The sequence below is a fragment of the Enoplosus armatus genome, chromosome 8 (genome assembly GCF_043641665.1).
Source record: "Enoplosus armatus isolate fEnoArm2 chromosome 8, fEnoArm2.hap1, whole genome shotgun sequence".
NCBI lineage: Eukaryota > Metazoa > Chordata > Actinopteri > Centrarchiformes > Enoplosidae > Enoplosus > Enoplosus armatus.
The window spans coordinates 8,246,956-8,262,174 of record NC_092187.1 but is presented as its reverse complement, the minus strand read 5'-3'; the positions used below and the strand labels follow the sequence as shown (position 1 = coordinate 8,262,174).

The 15,219-nt window shown below is 41.2% G+C and overlaps 1 protein-coding gene across 1 annotated transcript in view; it reads left to right on the top strand.

Moving 5' to 3' along the window:
- Positions 1-250: 250 nt before the first annotated feature.
- Positions 251-15,219, top strand: part of sema3bl (sema domain, immunoglobulin domain (Ig), short basic domain, secreted, (semaphorin) 3bl) — a 59,802-nt gene continuing 44,833 nt past the window's right edge. The window contains exon 1 of the mRNA XM_070910784.1: positions 251-356. Coding sequence (XP_070766885.1) covers positions 251-356 — 106 coding nt within the window. The remainder of the gene's footprint in view (positions 357-15,219) is intronic.

Here is a 15,219-nt window from a genome sequence, read left to right as displayed (position 1 = left end):
TTTAGAGCGGAGTAAGTGAACCACCTCATCGGCCCGGCCAGAGCGCCAGTCACTCCGCGGAGAGGACTCCCAGCCGCTCGGTCACAGACCCCCTTTTACGCGCGGAGGGAGCAACCTGAAGGCGCAAATGTTGGCATCGTGAGAAGAGGGATCCAGCAGTTTCTCCCCCCCCCTAAATTCTCCTGGAATATTCTGTTTGACACATTGTTTAAATTATCAGTTAAAAGCCGCAAGACATCTCGTCAGCATGATGAAGGGATTTACACCTTTCTTCAAAATGATTCTTGTTGCGCTTCTTGCCGCCACCGTGTCAGCGACCAAGTTAAATGTACCGCGGCTGAGACTGTCATACAAAGGTAATCTATCTATCTATCTATCTATCTATCTATCTATCTATCTATCTATCTGTCTGTCTGTCTGTCTGTCTATCTGTCTGTCTGTCTGTCTTCACGCAGATGAAGAACTCTGTCACCTTTTTCTGTGCGCAGGTGGCATTGATTGGTGATCCTGACCGTCTCGTGCAAAGTCTTTTCTCCATCTCTTATTAACAACCGATATCTGCGTTTCTTTTGTGAATATTTGAAATAAAGGCATATGTATATATTTTTTATATTTAGTACTTTAGATCTGAAACCACTTATTCTCTTGGCGGTGGCCGGAGCTGGAAGCGTCAAATCCGGGTCGATGTTTTGGCTACTGTTTTGGGGGTTTAGAAGTTTTAGGAGGCACTTATAGTTTCATTTGTTGGTTTCCAGGTGTCCAGCCAGAGGAGATTTTGGCTGAGGTTCACTGTTCTGCGGTGGGACACACCGGGGTGTCTCATTTTAAAAATTTATTAGGAACGGCAACCGCAACTAAATACCTCAGAAGGATGTTAGATAATTATCACTTATTGCGGTGTGGTTATTAGCATTATGTCATTGGGTCTATAAGACTAACAGCAGCACAGGTCATTATAAAGTACCATAAAGATAATATTGCATTGAGGTGGATTTACTCTGTTACACAAACTTCATACTGTCCAAACCTTGATAATGACCTTTCACCTTTTAAACACTCAGAAAGTAGTTCCTGCTGTAACATCCTGATTGGACTGATTTCATTGGTTACAAGCTTGATTAAAGGCTTTTTGCTGCTCACATGCTGAATGTTAAAACAGTTTTAATATCCTACCAAAGCCGAAACATTGCCATATACAGTATCTTTTTGGCCAGTTAACACACCGTGCCCTCTCTCCTCCTCTCCCCCCTCTCTTATCTAATCCCCCGTTGTTGGCCATGACTCACTCTGGGTTACTGAAGGACCCTGTGTGTGTGTGTGTGTGTGTTTAAGTGCTGTTGACTGTGTTGTTGCCAAACCGTGCTCATTGTTTTGTTTCACTCGGGCCGTAGTGGGTCTGCAATCATCATCAGCGATAGATATCACACAGGATTTCCTCCCGTTCAACTCCATGTTTTCAGGAGAAAAGTCACCATCTGAGTTTACTGGTCTTCCTGTTGGCTGGACTGGAAGTACTGCTCAGGGGGAGAGAGAGAGAGAGAGAGAGACGGATACTGATAAAGAAGTGAGAGAGAACAACTGAAATGGGTTTTTTGAATACATATTGAGACAATAGAAACTAGACGACTCCTTTACACTTTCTTAATATTTGTTTTTGACGTGTTAACAGCACGACATCTACTAGTCATATTCATGGTCATGTAGAGATGAACCCTAATGCTTTAGGTGACGCCTGACCTCTCCTCTAGTGACACATAAAATATTAAAATCTAATGGACAAATCACCATCAAGCACGTTCATGTTCCCCCGAGAATGAACCATTTACTTTTTTGACAGCTTTCCTCTTGTTCCACCCCCTGAAGGCCAAAATATAAACTTTGCACAAAAGATATCTCATAATGAGTAGATTGCCATGAAATGTGCTGAGCATATTTATGCTGCTGGAAATTATTAGTATGTTTGTAACATTTATTGTAGCACCTTTGTGTTGTTGGATGTAATGTGATGATGATGCATAATTGCTCCACTTTATTCCAGTAAATTCAGTGGACTTTGAGAGGTTTTAATAATCTTGCAGTGGTTTTAGATGTAGGAATCTGGCCATACCATTTAGTTTATGGAATTATATTTTTGGGTATTTAAGAGATAATATTTAGGAAATCCTGCAACACAATTGAGGACTGGATGCAGAGTGGAGGGGACCTCTGTTATTGAACAAACAGAGCCATGCCCTGGGCAAACACTAGCAGTGGAAAAAGCTTTGCCCAAGATTGTGAGTCACAGTTTTACTCATGTAGAGCACCAATTTCAAAGTATCACTTTGGTCTAGCAATAAACAGCACCATATTAAACAGGTTTTTCCTCATTACTTGCCATCGAAAAACACTCCACTCTCATTTTGCGCGCATTATGAGGAGTGTGGGAAGAAACTCTGCCTATAAGATTCTCATCAATGACCAACCAGCTTCTTACTTCCTGTCTAGATGACCTCACATTTCACCCCACAGTTTGCCGTGCTTTACATAATTTCCCCCTTGACTCAAGTCTCTCTTTTCCATGTTTGACTTTTGTTTAATTTCTCTCTCCACTCACAGTGTTCTTTTTTCCCCCTCTGTTTGTGTGTCTCTTCCTCTATCACCCCCCCTCTCTCTCTCTCTCTCTCTCGTTATAACCCGGAGAAGCCCAGAGGGTGTTTGTATGAGGATGTAGAGGTCATTTAACGACAGGAAAAGCTGTCATTATCTCATTTCAATCAATTAGTGGGTGGAAGTTCGAGCAGGAAGAAGGCCATTTTTACCTCTGAACTATTAAAGTACTTCTCTCCTCTTCTCTCTCGATGTTTACTTCAGACATTGTCCACAATGATTTAGTAATTTACAGGTAGAAATACATCTTGGGTAAAACTGGGCTAAATTTTGTTGAAGAGTGAATCTTTTTTAGACATTTATTTTACATGTACCCATTACTTTCAAGAGAATTTAAATTTTGATGATCCGAAATACACGTTGTCATACACTCTGTGACATACACATACACTACAACTGTTATGTAACCTAGACCTATAAAAAAATACCTTTAGCCAACTTTGGCCCCGTTTTAACTTATATGGCTAGACTGCTTTTGACCTGCAAATAACCAAATCAGTACAACAAAAGTGTGAGAATGTGTGTGTGTGTCTCACGAGTTGACATTGAGGCGTCGAGGTATGTGATGTGTGTGTGCGGTTGGCCGGACTCCCAGCCCTCTGCCAAGCATCTATACCAACCTCCCATCATGCATCTCTCTCGGCCTTTGTCTTTCTGTCTCTGTATGTCTTTCATTTGTCTTCCTCTCCCTTCAATCTGCCTGCTTCATTTATTCATTTGAATTTCCTGTGACTGTTTGTGTGCAACACACACTGACTTTAGACACACACACTCTGTCTAATACAATATTCACTTTGTCTCACCCAAAGGCAGGGGGCCACTTGAAAACACCAATGCACACATCAGTGTCCTATTTTGATCAGATTGCATTAGTTCTGAGAGCGAAGGGTTCTGTTTGTTTTCACTTACAGCCTGTGAATTAATGAGTTTGTTTTCTCAGTCGGCGCTGCCCAGATGCATACATACAGACGGGTATTAGTTGTTCAGAGGCGGAGCGGGGTAATCTGTCACCGGGAGTCAGTTGGAGACTACGGAGCTGCTGGAATGTAGGGCGTCTCCCATCCTTTCATCTGTTAGCTGTTTTCCTTTCTTTCTCTATTCTTTTTCATCTTTATTTCCATTTTGCATCCATCACTCCCTCCCTGCTCCATGTAATAGCTCGTTCATTGCAATCTTCAGTTTCAGAGTTCAGTTTAAGTGCTCCCAGGCCTCTGGACCAGTCTGAAACCCAGCAAAGGAGAGAAAAAGAGGAAACAAAGGAGAGAGGTTGAAGGTTTAGCCGACTGGCTTGTCAGACACATGTTTTTTTTACTAGGATGTACATAAGCTTCAGCTCTAAAAAATATTGGAAAGAAGACAGGGTTTTAGATGTTTTATTGTTTTAGTAATGGTTGGCATGTGTTTAAATGTCAAATGTTTTTTGTAAGTTTTTAGCATATAGCCAAGGGGGTCTTTAGCCAGCAGGCTCGATAGCCAATATTTGAAGTTTACAGTACATGAACAATAGTCCAAATTGTTTAATAAAAGCAGGTGCAGGTGAAAGTTGTAATCCTTTATTGATTTCAGCTGTAACATGCACTTTAGTTATGAAGAGTTTGATAAGATCTTTAAGCTTTCAAGAGAAGATGGAAGGACATCTTGTTACTGAGAAGTTTTGTGTGCAAGTTTGTGTCCCAAACGTTTCGACTGGAACAATTGCATTTAATATTTAATAATATTTCATATATTTAATATGTCTTTTAATTAGTATATATCATGGTGGTGTGTATTATGTAAGGGATAACACAAGTTGCATGTCCCATGATTAATGAGTGACATGGGGGCTAAGAACGGTTATGTTGCATTACTATCATGGAACATATAAATTTGGAGGGTATTAACCCGCTAATATTGTGGCCACTTGCCAACAAAAAGCCATATGTAATTAAATTTCAATCAGATAGTCATTCACTCATATATCCATCCATCCATAATCCTAACCCATGCAGTTATTAGTAGTTTGTTTACTTAATTCAGTGATTGGACTATAAGGAATCCAGATGATTTCTTTCTTTGAAATTACATTTTTATCGGTATTTGATTATCTATCATTATTGTAAGATACATACAGAAAGTATGTTTTTCACTTTTTATATATTATAGCCTACATACTGTAATGAAAGCGACACAAAAGAGCTTTGTCCGCTCCATGAAAATCCCCCATGTTTGGTTTGGAGGCTACAGAGACACTATAGAGAGGTTTTCTGTCTGGTATGTCGACCTGCTGACAGAAGAAACACACTACATGTTTCTGACACCGCGGCCATGATGTGAGGGGTGAGGAACGAGTGTATGTATGTGAGAGAGGATGTTGGATGTTGGATATAGATATCTGTGTGTGCTGAGTGTAGGCGTTTATTTATTTTTTTATCTGTAAAGCATTTATGTGTGTCTGTGTAGGTGTTACTGTGTAGGTGTGTATGAGGTGCAAAATATGCATGTGTGTGACAGCGTGAAAAGAGATGTGTTGCTTCTGATGTAAACATCTGTGTACTGGGCCATTGTTCAGTGTGTGTGTGTGTGTTTGAATTGAACTGTGCGTGAGTGTGTGACTGTGACAAAGAGAGAGAGAGAGAGAGCAATCACTTCTGATTTAGTCATCTGTGCATCGCAAGGTGTCACTTGTGCAGCTCTCATGTGACAAGATTGTGGCCTGGCTAGATCACGGACAACACACAGATGGAGGGATTAGAGACTGCGAGTGAGAGCGAGAGAGTTGACAATGTGTGAGAGATGGGGAGCTGGAGGAAGGACTGAGATGAACACAGGGCCAGATCAGAGAGCACAGATGGAGAGGAAGCTGTGGTGGGAAAAGAAAGGCTGCCTGGGATGTTTGAGGGAAAATAAAAATTACAGTGAGTGAAAGAAAAAAATAAACAAAGTAAGAAAAAAGAACGGAAGAAAGAGACCCAAAAAGAGAATTCACGCATCAGAAAGCCACGAGGAGGTCCAAGATAAGAAAACCTTTGCGGATGAAATCTTTTATAAACTCTGTGGATGAAAATATCTGTCCTTGATTGTTTCTGTTGGCTGTGATTGAAACACAACTTGTCATGCCAATAAAGAATAACCCCACTGCTGACTGTTCCTGTTGTTGCTCCTGTTTATGAAGGAAACTGCATTATAGGTGAGGTTGAGGCTCATTTCTTGGCAGAGCAAATTTGAAATGAACTTGGAAAAGGATGGTAGGTCAAGTGTTTTTATCTCGATCAACAGAATTTGATTATTATTATCATCAGGGAGATACATCTCACACTGTGATAATACACCTCAAGGATTCCTGATATAAAAAAAACAGTTGAGTCAGAGGAAAGAACGCATCATTCAATATTTCACATATCAGCACATTCAATCTTGTATTCTCGATTATATAAAGCATGGGTTTAGGTTGTGTAGAGTTCCAAATGTGTGTTAATCTATGGCTGAAAATAGTCCCCAACAAATGGACTATCTACTCCTGGATGTTTGCTAAAAACGACAGTGCTGTTTTAAGAAATGAATCAATTATTTTTTTTAAAAAGGGGGTTGAGTGCCACAGAGAAGGTAGGCAAGTCGGAAAGTATTGAGACAAGGACATTGTTGGTTTTGGTCTTTCCAGGAAATTGGTTGGCAGTAAGAAATATATAATAAGGCCAGCTATACCATAAGATGTTCAGCCGTCACTAGCACCTAATAAAAGTTGCTTAGTGTTACGTAGTCCTAGTACATCTTTAAGATATAGCTAAACTCAATTGTACAGAGTGTAAATTGTATGGCTGAACTTCCTCTGGATTAACACCTGCTAAATACCCCTGGGAGATAAATCTAACACCCCATCACGTCCCTTAAAATTCAAGAATAGACTGATAAACCCCTGCTGGATTTAAATGGCTTAGCTTTGCTGCAAAACATGTCAAGATAAACACTGCATTGATACCCCTTAAAGGTCGATGCCCACAGGGCCTCTACAAGGCTCAGCTGCCTGAACCAGGACTGCACTGTGAATTAAAACATGTGCCCCTAATGCTGGCATGAGTCAACGGGCTGAAAGATGAATTGAAAAGGGGAATGTCCATGAAAGAGAGGAAACATCAATGAATTTCAAGGAACAGAGTGGGGAGAGGACAGAGGGTAAAGAGTGGGAAGTAATGAATGAAAGATCTGTGAATGAGGAGAGAAAACAAATGATGGTTCTGTGAAAGAGAGAATGTAAAAGAAAGAGAGGAAGAGAGTGAAAAAAACGAACATTAGATGGAAATACCAGAGTAGGCCAGATAAAAAGAGGTCATGGAACCATGATGGAGAGAGATAAATGGATGAAAAAAAGACAAAGAGGGTCAAAGAAAATGAAAAGGAAATGAAAAGACAGGAGCTTGAAAGAGTGAAGAGAAAGATAAGGGCGATGGAAGAATGACAGATAGATGGATAAAAGGAAGAGAGACGCTAACCTGAAGGCTGAAAGACACTGGTCCCTTTGAGATGCAATGGTTGAGGGTTCAAGTCCCAACAATGTGTCTTTGACCATCTGTCATGTAGATTACTAAGTACTCCACTTACACACAGGAGTTATGGGATAGGTGTGTGTGTGTGTGTGTGTCTCGTGCACGTAGCGGGAGTATCCTGTATCTCATTCTTTTGTGAAGTCTTTATGTCTATTCACTCTTGTTTGACTAGCATGTCCAAGTTAAAGAATAGATGTGTGTGTGTGTGTGTGTGTGTGTGCATATGTGGTAAGAGGCCAGCCAAAACCAACCCCAGTGTCCACAGCGATGGCCGTTGTTTTAACATGAGCGTTACAAATCACAGCAGTTGACGTTCGCCAAGGGGGGTTCAAGTCCTGAAAAACTATTTATCTAAACTTTCTAAACTCTGCCGCACCCTGAAGACTGAACACACATAGCAGCTCCCCTCCCTCCCTGCTGTCCTCGAGGGGTCTGACCCACCCCCAGCTCTGGTACCGACCTGATCTATTGTTATCTATGCTGTTCTGTACTGGTCTGCTCTCTACTGTTTTTTTTTTGTTCTGTTCCTGTTGTTTCCTTTGTGTTTCAGCTCCAAATACTATCAAACATTTTGATATGATTACAGCATCTTTGAAATTACTCTGAAGGTATATTTTTGTTTGTTGAAAAATTAGATAGTCCCAGTGAACATTTATTAATGCAGTTAGTTTTCTTACAGCTTGTTGTTTGTTTTTAGCATGTACATAAAGAACTGTGTCATCAGCATACATTTGTATGTTGGCAGATGGACAGACTAAAGGCATGTCATTAATATATGAGCTGAACATAACAGGGCCCAGTATTGATCCTTGGGGAACACCAATGTTACAGTTATGGTATGTTGATTGAGTAAGGCCAATATGTTCACTTTAATTCCTGTTTGTTAGATGAGGTCATCCATTTAATGGCATCAGCTTGTGGTTCACAGTATTGAAAGCCTTCTTTAAAACCAGATGCTGCAGTTATTTAACCACCATCATCTAATTTTGACTTTACACTTTCAATAAAGTAGTAGTTGGCTGTTTCTGTTGAGTGATTTGTGCAAAAACCTAATTGCATTGGGTGCAGAGGGCTTCCCAATGACGATGTAAACGTCCAAGGCCATCTGCCTGCCAAAAAGCCATTAAAACCAGTTGATCAAGGTAAGGGAAAGATCATAGTTATGATTAAATAAGAAACAAGATTAAGAGTCTACAGCCATGCTAGTACAGCTAACATGCTCACAATGACAATGCAAACATTTTGTTGTTTAACAGGTATAATGTTTACCATATTTTCCATCAAAGTTTAGCATGCTAGCAGGCTAACATATGCTAATTACCACTAAAAACAACTTCATTTTTTAACTGATGATGGCTCTACAGGATAAGTCAGGGGACCACGAAAGTTATTCTGGACCAAAAATGTATGTTCAAAATTAGAAATCCATTCAGTAGTTGGCAAGATATTTCAGTCTGGACCAACGTGTTGAACCAGCCGACAGACTGACAGACTGACATTGCTACAGCTAGAGTCAGGCCGCTAGCATGGGTCAAAAAATCCCTTCTAACCACTCGTGAGCTGTGATGCAATTTGCACCGCAAATGTTGAATAGCAAAAGCCCATACAACATGCCCATCCACCACTACACACTTTGTTGCTCCACATAAACACAACACTATTTACTACACTGGCGCTGAACACTGACATTAAACACTGTTTAGCAAATATGTTCAATATAGATCTTTCAGGTTGGCAGATTGCCATTGCAATTTCTCCAAAATTAAACCCCAAAGCCAAAGTAATAAGAGGCTGCTGCCCATTTCACCAAATTTGCAGCATGTACATTTCACTCATCAGAACAAACACCATACTTGCGACACATGCATGAGTGTGCAAGCTTTTGTGAAACAAGACCCAGTTTTGAAAAACAGTGACAGCACCGATATTGAAAATCTGGGCAAATGTAGTATTAAATAGTATTAAAATGGGAGTTGATATATCTTACATGGCAGTTTGCTGTACATGTCCACCCAAAGCTTTTAATGCTTTCAACAAATCACAGTCTCATAATAACAACTTGTGAAAACTTTGTGGTCACTTGGACTAATGTTGTACTTGGCCTCCTCCTGTACGTCACCATCAGCCAAGAGCACAAAAGAGGGTCTTGGTGTTCAAATGACAGATGCCTTGCCAGTGTTTTATAGTTAGTCTTATTGTTCCAACTTGAGAAAGAAACATCACTCCACCACTCTCTCTCTATGTGATAGAAAACCATCCTCAGCTCTGCTTGTGCATTTTTTCACTGGAGACATTAAAGGATTACTAGGCTTTACATATAGTACAGCTGGATCTTCCTGCAGAGAGCAGCAAGCACACAACGAAAGCAAAACAGAACCAGGACCTGCACCTACTGTATACACACACACACACACACACACACACACACACACAAACCCGTGCAGAGAGGGTTCTTGTCTTCTCGTGTCAATTCAGTGTCCTACCATTTGGCACTTTGGCTCAGAATCAATGCAAAGTGAAAGAGAAACAGGCCAGAGGTGATGGGAACCCTCTTGAATGCAGGATGGGAGACATTACACGTCACGCACACTGAGGTGCTGCCACCAAAACAAACTCTTGCAGCAATCAATTAGTTCCACTGGAGCTGCTGACAAGAAGAGCCGAGTACAAGGGACTCTACTGTGGACTGATGTATCTATTAGACACAAATACACATAAGCAACTGATATCACAGGAAAAGCTCTGTTCAGTGTGTGCATGTGTGCATACTTGGGTGCGTCAACGTTTATTTTTTTTCATTTAGAAAAAAGTGAGAAGATAGAGAATCTTCATTATTGCAGTTCTTGGTTTAAAACTGACACATGTTTAACATTGAAATGATTCACGAAATAACCACCCGACAATGGATTTGCTGTTATCGGCAAATTGACCGACGTGATTTTATAGTAAAACAAATTCTTCGTTTTGAGGCATCGAGGGAGTGAAGGATAGAGGGATGAGAGTAAAATAATAATATACTGACATTTAAGGAGAGAATGAGGAGATAAATAGCACTGGTATGTCTTCAGAGAAAAATGTACTGTAGTATGTGTAAGACTGCTAAAGTGAAATGGAGTACGGATGAGGAAGAAGTGAGGAGGGAGGGTGATATATTTCTGAGGCAAAGGGAGGAAGGGTGAGATTAAGAAAGGAAAGACTCTGGGATGACAAGAAGGACGAAGGCAAGCTTTGGTTAAGACAAGTGGGGTTTGTCATGGATCACTTTGGATGAGAGAGATAAAACGAGAGAGAGGTGTGTGGTTCGGGTGATTAATGGAGTTAGAGTGGATTAAAAATGGGAGGAAAAAAAGATGAAAGTGGACGAAAGAGAAAGACAGATAGAAAGAAAGCAACTGGCCGTCAGGGAGGGAGGAACATAAGGAGAGAAAGAGGGGAGGGAGAGATGATGAAATGAGGGAGGAAGGGGAGGCAGAGGAGGGTGAGGGTTGATGAGAATCGAGGGTGATGAGGTAACACCCGGCTCCGTATTTTGATTGGCCCAGCAGGGAAGATCGGGTAACAGGAACTCCGATAGGCATCCTGAGGCGGCCGAGAGAGAAGAAGCCTTGAATATGTCAGTGTGTGTGTGTGTGTGTGTGTGTGTGTAAGAGAGAGAGAGAGAGAGAGAGAGAGAGAGAAAGAATATAGAAACAGAAAAACAAGAAAGAACTCGAAATCAGACTATGAGGTCACTAGTGTTTGTGTGTGTTCCCTCTTTGGCTCTCATCTCACTTCTCATGGTTTTATCACAGGACCAAGCGTGTGAAAAATGTGAGCTGTGCGGGTAAAATTACATCTCCAGTGAGGAGCAGTAACAGGTTGGCAGGAAATCCCGGGATTTACTCTGTCATGAGCTATCTGACCTGTGGTATCTCTGCCAGGACGAATCCCTGTCAGTTTGAACAATGAAAGCACAGATATCTGGAAGTCTAATAGCTGTGAATGTATACTTTCTAAAATATTGATGAAATGTGAAAGAGATCATGTGAGTGACAGTGTGCTCTAAATACAAACTGTGCTACTCTATAATAATGATAGCAGTAGTAATAGAGGCCCATGTGCAACTACACTGACATGCAAAACATGACTAATAATATCAACACTGTTCTTTGAGCTCAAGCGGTTTTGAAAATAGAGACCTGAATACATAAACGTGACAAGAACCCCCCCACAAAAGATGCACTTGCAACATATTTGTAATGTACATGACATCAGAAACATTCGTCAATTCATAATATAGTTTGTTTGAACTTTGCCATTCTGTCACCATCCCTCTGAGAGGCTGCAGCTATGCCTTCCTTCATCTGCCGCTGTTTTGTCTTTTACACAAGAGACAGAGACAAAGACAGAGACAGAGAGTGGTGGATCGACCGAAAGACTGACCAACCGGCATTGCAGCGCCGCTGGCCTGGCTAAAAACATACCCTGACGTTGTGAAATTGGACAAAAAGAAATTACAGTATGTAGTGTTAATACACCATTAGTGATTAGTATTTTAACTTTCTGCATGTATCAACACACTCACTATTCTGATATGAATGATGTGACTTAAATTCTACCTAAAGATAAATTGTCACATTGACCTTGATAACAATGATTGCAACAGTGCAGTAAAAATAACTCTTTACATGGATGGAAAATTGAAAAACAATTTAGGTCAGAAAGAGATCCACAAAGAACCATATGAGGAAGCAAAATGAAGAGGATAAGAGGGAATGAGAGACCTGGGAGAGGAGGATGAGGAGGATGAGGAGGAGGTGGAACGGGGGTGGTGAGAGGAGGAGAAGCTTTTGTGCATGCGGCAGATTCCAGAAATACTTGGCACGCTGCAACAATATACAGCCGAGATCTAATGATACCCTGGGAAGTCTGTCAGCGGTGTAATGGGTCTAATGGGTCTTTATTTGTTTGTGAGTGTGCGCGTTTGTGTGTCAGAGCTCGTGAAAACAAAATGTCAAAGAGCAATATTTAGAGACAGAGACTGACAATGAGCTTTGTCAGCTGAGATGGGAATAGGTGTGACTGAACCAGGGACTTATTAATTCACGATGGTGTGTGTGTGTGTGTGTGTCTGGCATGCATTTTGTAGCACAGGGGGTCTAATAGGCTTCAGATGTGTCCCCCTCTCTCACTGTGCCAACAGTAACACTGATGCTATTGTGTGTGTATGTGCCTACATAGATGTATGTGTGTCTGCAGTTTAACATAGCTTACACTCTGCCTGTGCCCAATTTGTACATTAGAGATGTCAGCACGAGACTTGGAAGTGGATTTTTTTTCATTCTCTGCCCGATTCTTTGTACATGCTTTTCTTCTGTTTCTCCTCTTGAACCCTCTTTAACTCTTGTTTCCAGACCTGTCAGTGCAAATCTTATTTTCAACCACTTTGTTGTACATTTGCCCTTTATGCATTTATGCAGTAATGCTGCCCTCCGTTTCATCACACAAGATCTTTTCTTTTTTTAATCTTGAATCAGAAGTTTGATTACATTTCATTGGTCCTTGGGTGATGAAAGGTCCATGCAAGCTCCCAGATCAAACAAAAATATGCAAATAAGCAAATGGTCTTTCAACAGCAGCAGTGGATTCGATAGTCTACATGTCCGACTCTCAGATTTGACTGACACCAGAACATACCTCAGCCTCACTAAGCGGAACACTGACAATGAAAACAAATCTCCGAGTAGATTATTGCATACATATACTTGAAGTGGCTGAGACTGCATGATGCGATAGCTGAGGTTTGACACGTACAGTGAAACCAGATGCTCTTCGCGTGTCGCGTTGGTTTGGCACGGCTGCTGTTTGTCAATGCAGCGTCGGCTGGCTGCCCTCAGGGAAGCGAGACACATTGGAGACAGATGTAGAAGTTTCCCTATGGATGCTGTGAGGAATTTTGTGGATATATAGGGTCTTAAGACACAAGATGGATAAAGAGAGAGACAAGAGAGAAATATCTAGAGAGACAGGAGAACAGATGGACAGACGTGAGAGATGAAACTAAAGACATATATAGAAGTGACTTTCAAGAGAGGGAAAATAACACCAGAGAGGAAGTCAAAGATGGATAGAGAGACGAGACAGAGCGTGATGGAGGGTGGGGAGAGGTTAAACGGATGGATGGAAGAGATGTGAAGATGGATAGACAGCAGGAGAGAGGGAGAGGTTGGTGAGAGGTGAGGTTTCCACAGTGAGGCGATGAGCTGCTGGAGTGATAACAAGCCACAGATGGAAGCTGTTAGCTCACCTTTCCCCTCTGTTGTGTGTGTGTGTGCAGCTGCGGTATTTATGTGCTTACACTTTTGTTGTTGTTTGAGGGAGATTTGTGTATACTTCTGAGGGATTTACAAGGTAGAAAGAGAGAAGAGAAACAGGAATCTGCTTCCAGGCCAGAGTTTGTTTGAGAATGTGCAAACAGCATGAAACTAAATGAAACAAGGTACGCTGCTCAAAAAAATCTTGTGAGCTTTTGAGAATCAGATAATTACACTATTTAAGGATGAAATATCAGGAAACTGGATCTGTGAAAATATTGTCCGTAACATAGATAAGTGATCAAACAACCTGTCAAAATGCACTGAGACGCACCTCGGATAGTCTTAGTGCACTCTCATATTTGATTTGTATTTAAATACAAGTGGCTTACAAAACTTTGAGAACTCTGCCCCAGTAACCTGACAGTATCCGTCTTCTACAATCTTTGCTGTCAAAACAAAGAGGGGCTCCGTGAACATTAGATCTCCGCCTAATACCTACACTATCTGTTAAAGGTCTCAGCACACACACACTCACACACACTCACACACACTTGTAAAAGCACGTTATTCCCATCACACATACACAAACCCACACACAGTATCTTGTCACTCTTCGTCACTCACTCTCCAGCCTGAGGTCGTCTCAGGGCTCAGAGCTGCGTGGAAAAAGTTGAACTTGTGGACGGAGACGGAGAGTCATCATGTTCGGCATGTTCTGCTGATAAACTGTGCCACGAAGACACATATTTCATATCTACACGTCTACCGATATCAGTGCGTAAGTGTTAATGTTTAATTTGTGCTCGGTGGTGAACTCGTGTGTAATATTGTGACTTTATTCATCAAACAAATGAGCAAAACATTCATTTTCACACGGATAAAATAAAACATTTGGATTGAAAATGCATATCACACAATGGCACAGATCTCCAGTATCTAATGTACAACAGCTCATCTTCTTATCAGTCCCAATAAATCCATCATACATCACTACACTCTCTCTCTGTGTCTGTCTTGTGGCTTTCTCTGCCTGTCTCTCTTCCTACTCATTATTTTGTGACTTTTACCAGCTTCTAAAAGCCACAATACCCCCCCCCCCCCCACCACCACCTCCCTTCCTTCTCCAATTTAATCTTTCTTTCTTTAACTTCCCTCCCTACAGTGTATCCCTGATGTCTTCCTGCGTGTGTGTGTCTCCTCGTTATTCTCCTGCCAGCAGCTTTAAAGTTTTATATCCAGTCTTTCTTATAAATCTATTCCCCTCATCACTGTCTTCAGAGGATTTTTTTTCTGTAACAACATTTAACTGGCTTCAAAGTTGGTTGGCCTCAGCGGAGGAGAGTGTTTCAGCAGAGTTGCTGGTCCATCCTGGTTTTGATTTGGCAGCTGTAAAGACCCTATTAGGGAGTGTATATACAGAGAAAACATGATAACGTGTTAAACTGTTGAAAGTGTTCTCCCCTCACTGAAAAAGTTTCTTCTGCGCTGGTAATGAGGGTAATCTAGGGTGAGGCAGTCTGTATGTGTGTGTATACATATCTGTGTGTGTGTGTGTGTGTGTGTGTGTGTGTGTGTGTGCCTGCTGGCAAAGCAAGACTGAAAAAAAGTAAACTGGCTGAGGTATCTATTCGTGTGTGTGTGTGTGTGTGTGTGTGTCCAGAGTAATGCTGAAATGATGAGGCAATCTAACAGAAAATGACAATTAATAATTAATTAATCATTGAATTCATTTATCAAGTAAAAATGCCAAACATTCT